At 41.8% G+C, this 12,360-nt stretch overlaps 1 protein-coding gene across 5 annotated transcripts in view; it reads left to right on the forward strand.

Annotated features, from left to right (window-relative positions):
* Window positions 1–12,360, forward strand: part of nrp1a (neuropilin 1a) — a 163,493-nt gene that overhangs the window by 128,199 nt on the left and 22,934 nt on the right. For all 5 annotated transcript variants that reach the window (XM_052015684.1, XM_052015686.1, XM_052015683.1 and 2 more), the window contains exon 13: window positions 1,044–1,103. In XM_052015684.1, coding sequence (XP_051871644.1) covers window positions 1,044–1,103 — 60 coding nt within the window. The remainder of the gene's footprint in view (window positions 1–1,043; window positions 1,104–12,360) is intronic.

Raw genomic sequence — 12,360 nt, forward strand, 5'->3', positions numbered from 1 at the left:
ACCTGGTCTGTAGATAAGTTGACAATTGCTTGCTTGTTTTGCAGTTTCCCTGCTGTGGGGTAGGAATCTCTCCTCATCTGTGAAATGTGGCATGGCAGAAACTGAGATGGATTTATTTTTTAGTGCTGTAGTTTTGAAGGTATCACTTTGCTGGCAGGTTTGTTGGCAGCTGACAGCAGTATTGCGCGGCAGCCAGAGTGAGTGGTTGAAGCAGCTTAAGGTGGTATTGCTTCAGCTTTACACAGCCATAATCTGTAGCTGCCTGCAGAGCAATTGTATGTTCAATAAATATTTCTTCTGCAGGTATTTATTTTAGCAAGTTACAGAATGGCAAAAGAAGGGCCAGCGCATTGTAAATCTGTTACCGATTTTTTCCAACCCAGGGTGTAGAAACAAAGGGACTGCTTCAAAATTCTTCAAATAGATCATTGACAATTCAAAGAGACTGTAAAATCTGGAGAAACTGTCCTGCACATCATGTCCAAATAGCCCGGTGACATTATTGAAATACAGACTATTTTTACTAGGAGTTACAACATTGATATTACGCATGTATACAGAAGACTGGAACTATTGTTTCTTTCATCTGTGCACTAAACTAAGCCGGAAAATAAGCAAATGGGAAGAGTTTTAAAGATACCTCTTTTTTGCTATTATCCTTTTCTCAAAATTCAGTGTGTTAATTAACACCACTCCTAACCCTCCCAGTTACTTGCTCTCCTCCCCGACACTAGCCCCGCTTAGTCTTTGTTTCTGCATATGAGCTAAGTTCCTCCAATCCGATGCAGCTATTGAATTGTCCAGTGATAATAAAAATCTGAGTGCAAAAACACAGAATTCATTCCATAATTATCCTTAACATCTATGAACAGGATAACCTTCAACCCCTTTCTTCATTGTGGTTATGGTGATTTAGAATACAAATCCGTAGAGAAACAGATTCTGCACAGAGGAAGGGAATCACTACAGAGTTTGACAAGCATTGGCTCCAGAACCGTTCACACGCTCTGCATCTGATTTGAGATCTTATAACTGTTTTGCAGGTGGCAATACTGCTGTAGGGACAGAGGAACCAACATTACCTGAATTACCACAGTTCCCAGGTATGTCGCAGCTTTGGTCAAGTTACTGCAGTTAATAGAAATGGTTTGGCATGCTCTTAGAAACACATGTTTGTAAGTTCATGGTAGAAAAATGTCAAAGATAGAATTAACATCTCCAAAAAGGTATTCAGGACTGAAGGAGGTTTTGTCAGCTATTACACAATCTTAACATAACCGTATTGAGATAATGTCTCCAGAGTTTGGCAGGTGAAGTGTTTTGGAGGTTCCCTTACTCCAGTGTTGCAGTCTGAGCTGAAATTTGGTAGAAACCCACTTAACATGATTGAATGAAGTTTCCTCTGATCTTTGGCAAAGATTAAAGCAGAAGTATTCTGGGAAAATACACCCTTGGTTTGGGTGTAGATTTAGTTCTTTCAGCAATGGACACTCCCTGTCACTATCAAGGACTGGCAAGGTAAATGCAGCATGTCAAAAGATGAGCAACGTTCTTCCTTTTCTGTTCTTAACAATGAACTTCCATCCCCGCATGGCCAGGTTGTTGACTCTGTTTCATAGATCTATTTATAGTTATAGGAAGAAGCAGGAGTCCTGAAATACTATTGTGATGGAGTAATGACACTCATGTTACCATGGTTAGAGATTCAACTCCTATTAGAGTCTCAAACTAACTAATACAATATTATGTGACCTTCACTCATTCATAATCAGGTTTCTAGCAGGAACATTTTGGAAAACTAAATCTTCACTTCTTACTCCATGGAAACAGGTCTTCTCTGTCAAATTGTAGAATGCTAGACTCTCAACAAACTGCCAATTGACACATTTAAATCCACGAGATGTGTGGACTTTGTGTCACATTGGCTTTATCAAATGTGATTTACTTCACAAGAAATAGAAAATGGATTAAACTTAATACTGAAAGTAATTTTAATTAAATGATTCACAAAGTGAGCTCTTGTTTTCTTGTTTATTTGTCACTTATCAGAATAAAACTGCTTCCGGTAATGGGTCTGATTTAAACAGGAACCTTAGTATGGCAAAAAGAAATCTTTGATCTTATTGCCTGATATTGCAAAATGGGGTGAGAGAGTGAGTGAAGAAAGAGGAATAAAACAAAGAATAAATCGCATTTTACAGAACATAACATGAGAACATAAGAAATAGGAGCAGGAGTAGGCCATCTGGCCCATCGAGCCTGCTCCACCATTCAGTAAGATCATGGCTGATCTGTCCGTGGACTGAGCTCCACCTACCTGCCTTTTGCCCATAATGCTTAGTTCCCCTACAATGCAAAAATCTATCTAACTGTTTCTTAAATATTTTTAAAGAGGTAGCCTCTACTGCTTCCTTGGGCAGAGAGTTCCACAGATTCACTACTCTCTGGGAGAAGCAGTTCCTCCTCATCTCTGTCCTAAATCTATTCCCCTGAATTTGAGGCTATGTCCACTAGTTCTAGTCTCACCTACCAGTGGAAACAACCTTCCTGCCTCTTGTCTTTTCTATCCCTTTCATAATTTTATATGTTTCTATAAGATCCCCTCTCATTCATCTGAATTCCAGTGAATATAGTCCCAGGCAAATCAATCTCTCCTCATAGGTTAACCCCCTCATCTCTGGAATCAGCCTGGTGAACCTCCTCTGCACCACCTCCAAAGCCAGTATATCTTTCCTCAAGTAAGGAGACCAGAACTGCACGCAGTACTCCAGGTGCGGCCTCACCAGTACCCTGTACAGTTGCAGCATAACCTCCCTGCTCTTAAATTCAATCCCTCTTGCAATGAAGGCCAACATTTCATTTGCCTTCACAATAACCTGTTGCACGTGCAGGCCAACCTTTCACGATTCATGCACAAGCACTCCCAAGTCTTTCTGCACAACAGCATGCTGCAATCTTGCACCATTTAAATAAAAATCTGATCTTCTATTTTTCCTTCCAAAGTGACCTTGCATTTACCAACATTGTAAGCCATCTGCCAGATCCTTGCCCACTCACTTAACCTTTCTATATCTCTCTGCAGACTCTTTGTATCCTCTGCACAATTTGCTTTTCCACTCAATGTAGTATTATCAGCAAACTTAGATACTCTACACTCAGTCCCCTCTTCCAAATTGTTAACGTATGTCATGAACAGTTGTGGGCCCAGCACTGCCCCCTGCGGCACCCCGCTCACCACTGATTGCCAACCAGAGAAACACCCATTTATCCCAACTCTCTGCCTTCTATTGGTAAGCCAATCCTCTATCCATGCTAATACATTACCCCCAACTCCATGCATCCTTATCTTATAGATAAGTCTTTTAGGCACCTTATCAAACGCCTTCTGGAAATCCAAGTATACAACATCCACCTGTTCCCTTCTATCCATTGCGCTCATTACATCCTCAAAGAACTCCAGTAAGTTCGTCAAACAGGACCTGCCCTTCCTTTATCCATGCTGTGTCTGCCTGATGGAACCACTTCTATCCAGATGTCCCAATATTTCTTCCTTAATGATAACTTCAAGCATTTCCCCAACTACAGTCATTAAGCTAACTGGCCCATAGTTACCTGCCTTTTGCCTACATCCTTTTTTAAATAATGGAGTGACATTCTCTGTCTTCCAATCTGCTGGGACTTGCCCAGAGTCCACAGAATTTTGGTAAATTATCAGAAGCTGGGGTTAATAGCGAAGCCACTATGAATTTCAATACTCCTATTTATGCGCACTGTAGGCAACTCTTAAAGGCACTGCAGTAACTTTTGCATGCAGTGAATAGTTTCTCCAACAGAATTTACTTCTATGATTTTAATTCACTGAATTTAAAGAAGATCTTGATCCACTAGATGCTGTCCTGTTGCCGTTGTACTATGCTCACTTCACAGGTTGCCAGCCACAGATCATCTTTCCTTCATTTAATGGATAAAGGGCAGTGCTGACAAGGCCAGCATTTATTGGCCATCCCCAATTGCCCTTTGAGATGGTGGTAGTGAGCCTCCGTCTTGTACTGCTGCAGTCTGTGTGACACAGACAGCACTAAGCTGGAAGTAAACTCATTGCATTTGCAGTTAGATCTTGTTTTTCATTAAAAATATGTACAACTCTTTGTGCAACGATCAGGCCTTTAGATCATTTTGACAGGGGAAGAGTACGACAAATGGCTGCGTGTTCTTCAGCCTGAAGGAACCACTAGTCCATGAGGACCTGTGGACAGCTCAGTAGGACAGCATTCTTCAGGCAGCCAGCCACCAGGGAACCAAGTGTGTATGCCTGGGGGTGAACTGAGGTGGGAGGCTGAGAATGTCACCTCCTATCTGTGTGGCTATTACATCAGTTACATTGACGGGGAAAGCCCCAGGGGATTTTAGGGCAGCACATACATTAAGAGCAGGGACATGATTTAACAGATCTCCTTGAGTCTCAATAGGAGCTCTGGTGCAGGGGTACATTGTTACAATGACTTAAAGTGATGAGACAGCTTCATCTCTCACAACTGAAGGGAAAGGAATGTTCTTTCTTAACAACTCAGTGAAAAGCAAATGAGCAAGTCTCTATTTATCTATCACATAATTTGTTGAGTCAGTGGTAGGATTATCACCCATGATCTTTCAGACAAATTGCACTGATGAAAGAGCAAACGGGACTAAAGTCAATGTGACTGATCAACCCCAGCAATATTGTAGGCAGCTGCAGTTTAGTATGGAAAACCATTACCTCTGATGACCATTTCCACCTATTAACTCACAAAGGCATTTTCTCAACCTTGTTTTATAAATCATTGCAGCATCCCAGACTATTTCTGAACATCATCAAGTCCTGAGATGGCTCAAAAAATAATCAGACTTCCATACTTCCGTAGCCCTTGTTCTATCATCTATTACAGTACTTCACTGAAGAGCGGCTTATTATATTACTAAGCCAAACACTGCTTGAATATAGCCCACTATGTAATATAGATGAGGAATCCAAGGCCAAGGCACATCACACCACAGGCAGTGTTACCTTATGTTGTCCAGTGCTGGCTATGAGTTCGTCTGTGTTTCCTTCCTGTGTTTTGAATGATTTACGCAAGCTCCTCTTTCAGCACCTTTCACAATGCGTGGCCCTCACGTTTCTAACCCACACAGTGGAATGCAGCTGGTAATTTGATCCAGCCCAGTTGGAACATTTTTTTCAAAGGTCTGGCAAGGAGACCATAGGTGAGCTTGGGGTGAAAAGTAAACATTGACACAGTAATGGTAGAAGGCTCAGAGGAATGCACTTCACAATGAGCTGCTGCCCCTGTCTGCCTTAAAAGGAGTGCCTGTCACAAATCTTATCTCTGCACTGTTTTCCCATTCTGGCTCAGTATTATAACTTCTTGAATACTAAATGCAATCACAGCCAAATGAAAGGATCCCCTAATCTGCTCTTGTTTAGAATGAAAATGATGAAGACCCTCAACCACCTTCACATAAAGGTATTCAGATCAATTTAATATATTGCACTGGTTTTCCATATTTTCTGAATGTAAAATAACTCAGACCCGCTTCACTGATTCAACTGATAAATGTACTTGCTTTAACATTGACGTCTACAACAATGCTGTGAGACTTTTATCCAAGCTGTAAATCTCTTCAATAGTGTTCCATTCATTTAGAGCTGTGTGATGCCTCAATCTCATGTTATTAGCCAGCCTCCCTCTGTTGGAAACCTGCTATTAGAGCCAGTAGGTGTGTGCCTTTGTGCAAATTGTTTTTTGTGGAGAGGACTGGTAACACAATGGTGCTAATAGAACGAATGCCACCAATTTGGTAGGTAGGAGGTTTCCAGAAACCACACTTTAATTTTCACCACGGCATGCACAACTGAAGCCTCACAATCTTTTATTTTCTTATGTGAATATTCCAGATGGCTACAAACTGTAAAGCTCCGATGTTTATTGTTCAAATCCGATGCCCTTTTGAAACTCAGGGGTCAGTCTTCTCAAACACGAACAGAGAATTAGTTGATCAGAATAATGTAACTTATATATTATCACTTCATATTTTGATGTTCATCCTGCTGCTTTGGACTAGATTTTTTCTTCAGCAAACCCCAGGCATTTTTACCAATAGAATGTGTGTGTTTTTAAGGGATGTGGAAAAGACGGGCCATTTCCCTAATTACTATACAACAGACAGCTGATGTTGTAGAGTGATGGAGTCACAGAGTCTTACAGCACAAAAGCACGCCCTTTGGCCCAACTGGTCCATGCCAACCAAGATGCCCCATCCAAGCTAGTCTCATTTGCCTGCATTTGGCCCATATTGCTCTGTACCTTTCCTATCTATGTACTTGTTCAACTGTCTTTTGATGTGGTTAACCAAATGCTGGAGCAAGCTCAATGGGCTGAATAGCCTACTCCTGAACATAAGGGTGATCTGCCTCCTATAGAAACTAACTTGCCCCCACTGTGAAGGGAGCAAATGGAACAAAACCAGCTAACAGGGGCATTTATGTACAAACAGGACCAGAACTAAGGTCCAGGGCACCTCTACTTTTTGTGATATTTATTAATAACTTAGATGAGGGGGTGGAAGGGTAGGTTAGCAAGTTTGCAGATGACACAAAGATCAGTGGTGTTGTGGATAGTGTGGAGGGCTGTCAAAGCTTACAGAGGATATTGATAGGATGCAGAGCTGAGCTGACAAGTGGCAGATGGAGTTCAATCCGGAGAAGTGTGAGGTGGTACACTTTGGAAGGACAAACTCCAAGGCAGAATACAAGGTAAATGGCTGGATTCTGGGCAGTGTAGAGGAGCAGAGGGATCTGGGGGTTCATATCCACAGATCACTGAAAGTTGCCACACAGGTGGATAGGGTAGTTAAGAAAGCTTATGGGGTGTTAGCTTTCATAAGACATGGGATCGAGTTTAAGAGCCACAAAGTAATGCGATGCAGCTTTACAAAACTCTGGTTAGAACACACTTAGAGTACTGTGTCCAGTTCTGGTCACCTCATTATAGGAAGGATGTGGAGGCGTTGGAGAGGGTGCAGAGGAGATTTACCAGGATGCTGCCTGGATTAGAGAGTATGGATTATGAGGAGAGACTAAGGGAGCTAGGGCTTTACTCATTGGAGAGAAGGAGGATGAGGGGAGATATGATAGAGGTATACAAAATATTAAGAGGAATAGGTAGAGTGGACAGCCAGCGCCTCTTTCTCAGGGCACCAATGCTCAATACAAGAGGGCATGGCTTTAAGGTAATGGGGGGGGGGGGGGGGGAGGTTCAAGGGTGACATCAGAGGGAGGTTTTTCACCCAGAGAGTGGTTGGTGCATGGAATGCGCTGCCTGGGGTGGTGGTGGAGGCTGATATGTTGGCCAAGTTCAAGAGATTGTTAGATAAGCATATGGAGGAATTTAAAATAGAAGGATATGTGGGAGGAAGGGGTTAGATAGTCTTAGGAGTGGTTTGAAGGTCAGCACAACATGGTGGGCCAAAGGGCCTATATTGTGCTGTATTGTTCTATGGTTCTATGGCATAAAAATGAATCACTAATCTGAATCACAGGATCACAGAAAGATTACATTACAGGCGGAGTCCATCCAGTCCATCAAGTCCATGCCAATTCTGTGCAACAGCAATCCAACTCATCCCTTTTCCATGCCCTCTCTCACTAAGCCCTATTTGTTCCTGTCAAATGCTTGTCCAGTTCCCTTTTGAATGCCATGATTTAATCTGCCTCCACTGCTCTACCTAGCAGTGTACTCCTGATTCTAATCACGTTTCCAAAAAAGGAATTTTTCCTTATGATTTTAATACCTCTATCAGATCTTCCACTGTTCCGAGGAGAGCGATCCCAGCTTCTCTCGTAGATCCAAGTAATTGAAGTCCTTCAACCCTGGAATAATTTCAGTAAATCTCTTCAGTATCTGTGGTCTTCATTTGGTCTTGAAGTGTCTCACCAGAACTGGGCATAATACTCCAGTAGTGGCCAAACCAGTGTTTTACACAAGCTCATCTTGACTTCCTTGCTTTTGCAGCTTGTCCATCTATCCATAAAGCTCATGATCCCTTATGCATTTTTAACAGAAATTCTCAACCTGCCCTTACACTTTAAACGATTCATGCACATGTATCCCCAGATCTCTGTACCTTTGCTCTCTGGTATCTTTTTGTCCTACCAAAATATATCACTTTGCATTTTTCTGCATTAATTTTCTTTGGCCCCTTCTCCTCCTGTTCCACCAGCCTATCTATATCCTCTTGAAGTCTATTGCTATCCTCTTCACAGTTCACAACGCTTCCAGATTTTGCTAAGTGACGGGTTCCTACTTATGAAATAATCATCCCAACAGTGTCTTGGTTTTGCCAATGCAAGTGTCTAAATGTCACGGTAGATTTTTAAATCAATTTCATAATAGAACCATAGAACCATAGAACAATACAGGCCCTTCGGCCCACCATGTTGTGCCGACCTTTAAACCATGCCCAAGACTAACTAACCCCTTCCTCCCACATATCCCTCTATTTTAAATTCCTCCATATGCTTATCTAACAATCTCTTAAATTTGACCAACATATCAGCCTCCACCACCACCCCAGGCAGCGCATTCCATGCACCAACCACTCTCTGGGTGAAAAACCTCCCTCTGATATCTCCCTTGAACTTCCCACCCATTACCTTAAAGCCATGCCCTCTTGTATTGAGCATTGGTACCCTGGGAAAGAGGTGCTGGCTGTCCACTCTATCTATTCCTCTTAATATTTTGTATACCTCTATCATGTCTCCCCTCATCTTCTTTCTCTCCAATGAGTAAAGCCCTAGCTCCCTTAGTCTCTCCTCATAATCCATACTCTCCAATCCAGGCAGCATCCTGGTAAATCTCCTCTGCACCCTTTCCAATGCTTCCACATCCTTCCTATAATGAGGCAACCAGAACTGGACACAGTACTCCAAGTGTGGTCTAACCAGAGTTTTGTAGAGCTGCATCATTACCTCACAGCTCTTAAACTCGATCCCATGACTTATGAAAGCTAATATCCCATAAACTTTCTTAACTACCCTATCCACCTGTGAGGCAACTTTCAGTGATCTGTGGATATGAACCCCCAGATCCCTCTGCTCCTCCACACTGCCCAGAATCCAGCCATTTACCTTGTATTCTGCCTTGGAGTTTGTCCTTCCAAAGTGTACCACCTCACACTTCTCCGGATTGAACTCCATCTGCAACTTCTCAGCCCAGCTCTGCATCCTATCAATATCCCTCTGCAATCTTTGACAGCCCTCCACACTATCCACAACAGCACCGACCTTTGTGTTGCCTGCAAACTTGCTAACCCGCCCTTCCACCCCCTCATCCAACTCATTAATAAATATCACGAAAAGTAGAGGTCCCAGAACCGATCCTTGTGGGACACCACTAGTCACAGCCCTCCAATCTGAATTTCTACAGGCAAGCCAATTCTGAATCCACATGGCCAAGCTATGTTATCTTCATGGTGCAAGATACCTGAAACTATGGATAATGTGTAAGAAAATGTGTTTGTTTATCACTAGACCTATTAGCTAATTTTCTGGGTGTGACTAAAACAACTGACTCCAGTGTAATTACACATTTTTCTGAGACTAAATACAATCAGCTGACAATGCAATGGCATTATGATTAGAAAATCAGTGGGAGGATGGTTTCCTTCCATGAGTTGAGTGGTTCGGGATTAAGTAAGTCATGAAATTTTACTCACCAAGAATGACATAGAAGCATAGAATACAAAAGTGAAGTGCATTAGAATTTAGACATCATTGGTTCAGTCTTATTGGAGCTGGAGTGTTGTGGATAATTTTAAGCAATATAATTCAGGAAAGATAAAAAAAGACCTCAGAAAACGTATAGAGGAAGCTTGCCAGGATATTACTAACAAAGAGGGACTTCAGATGAAGAGTGTTTAGAAAAATTAGGACAGTCCTCCTTTGACTAGCGAAGATTAATAGCAGCTTCCAAGACAATTAGCGATTTTGAGAGCATTTATAGAGAAATACTATGCTGTCTCAATATTACAAAGAATAATGATTTAAATACACTGATGGAATCTATCCAGCGGGCAGCTGACTTTATTTTTTACCCATCAAGGTCCTGGGATCTGATAATGCATTCTCTGGAAAAGTGGTGCAAACTGATCCCATAAGTAAGCTTTAAAAAGTGGATGGATAGTTAGTTGAAGTTGAGCAACCTACATGATTATGATCAAAAAGCAGAGGTCTTGGGACTTAAGTAACTCTTCCAAAGACACAGCACAGGCATGACTGGCCAAGTACCTTCCTTTAATCTTCTATGTTTTAATGAAGAAGGCAAAAGAGAGTGATTGCTAATTTTAACATCCTGTAAAGCGATAGAAGGTGCCTAATAGACAGATATACTTTGGAGACATACCCAAGTTATTCCTCTCAGCAGAGAAGCCACATTGAGTTTCATTCTTGAAATGAGTCCCGACAGAGAGTGGCAGTCAGCTGCTTTGTGCATTATGTGTTTACAGACATTGCAGGTTTGTGTTTATGTCGTAACATTTACTTCTAAGGTCCATTGACCAATTCAATCCCATTTAATAAGTAATGCCCCTCTGGTTATTTGGAAAGTGTCATAAGCCCAGTTGTTGCATTTGTTCTGCAATGTTTGAGCGTGTCAGGGGACAGGAGAAGAGCAGGGTGCAGACTGGGCTGATGGTTATGCTTCTGAAGTTTCTCATCCAGCTAATGAGAAAAGCTTATTAAAGGATGTGTACAGACTTTACCACACATCAGATAAGATTGCACTGTGCAGTGTTAGTAATAAAGAACTTTGAATAACTTAATGTGTTATCAGACAGAGAAATCTTAAATCAGCACATCCTATTGTTACCATTGTCACATAAAAAGAACGTAGTTCCAAAGTGTGTTTGTCCATCTGAACCCCAGCAGTAACCCCTTTGGAATGCAAAGGTTCATTAATTCCTATAAGCTAGTAAAAGTGAGAATGTGCCTGATAGCTAGCGAACCACCCCCAACCTTAACTGAGTCCAGGTCATTAAAGGGACATCAGTGTGCCTTGAGGGAGTTTGGCTTTGTTCCTGGAGTTGCTGCCCATTGCAAAATACAATTACCGCTGTCATGCTGAATGCCAGGAGAGCTCCTGCTGCAACGTATGTGGAGTCTGCTGCACACACACTGTTCTGATCATCTGCCAGTCCTTATATTTTAAAGCAACTATGTTTTGAATGCAGCTACAGTCCTGCTATTGTGCATCTCTGTCTACAAAACTAATAAAATGGTAATAGACTTCTTGTAAGCTTCTGAAACATTAGCCAAAATCAGAGACTTGGACAAAGAGGATTAAATGACAATTTATGCAGAATGCTAATCAAATGAAAGAAAAGAGGAAAGATTTGCATTTATGTAACCCTTTTGTCAAGTTCAGGACATTTTAGAGGCTTTGTTGCCAATGTTGTACTTTTAAGATATAGTCACTTTGGCAATGTAGGAAATGTAGCAGCCAATTTGTGCACAACAAGCTCCAAAATACAGCAATTTATATGAATCAGCTAATCTGTTTTCACTGAGGGGTCAATATTGGCCAGCTTGCCCTTTAACTCCTCTGTTGTTTAAAACACTGGCACAGTATCTTCTAGACCTCCTGACATCTTGTGTAAATGGCAGCACCATGACAATGCAAAGCTCTTTCAGCACTAGAGCTTAGACTTCTGGGTTTCGAGTTTCTAGGACTTGAACCTACAATTTTCTGGTGCAGAACACAAGAGCTCCAGCAACTGAGCCACTAGCCAGACATTATTTAGCCGGCTTTGTAAGTAATGGTTGACCCTCCCCTGCCCTCTCATTTTGGGAAGTGTTTTCAAAGCAGTGCAATGTGAACGAAGGATTTTTCTTCAACCTACAGATCAGGACGTGGTCAAGAGCTTATACTGGGCTCATAAAACTGTTTGATCCAAATACTGAAGTGTTTGTATGAACCACACTTCTGAAGTGTCTGATTAGCTGCAAGTCAGTGTATCACTGTCATTAAGGAGTTAATTCTCTATGCCATGAAACGTTCTTTTTTATATATATTTGCCACTTGTCACTGATGTGCCAGAAGCATCAACTGTGTGGTTGGTGAGATTAAAGTATCACTCCAGGCACATTCAAATTTCAGTAAGCAAGACTCACCAGTCATGCAAAGTAGTCTCTCCCATATGTCTAGCTCCTTGTTTTAGTTCGGGAAGCAACTGCTTATTGAAACATGCAAGCACAGCCTCAAGTCAACCCCCATTCTTTCAATAGGAAACCATGGCGCTGCCACTGGATTCCAGCTCTCCAATGCCCCC

Source organism: Pristis pectinata, chromosome 5, assembly GCF_009764475.1.
Source record: "Pristis pectinata isolate sPriPec2 chromosome 5, sPriPec2.1.pri, whole genome shotgun sequence".
NCBI classification, from domain to species: domain Eukaryota; kingdom Metazoa; phylum Chordata; class Chondrichthyes; order Rhinopristiformes; family Pristidae; genus Pristis; species Pristis pectinata.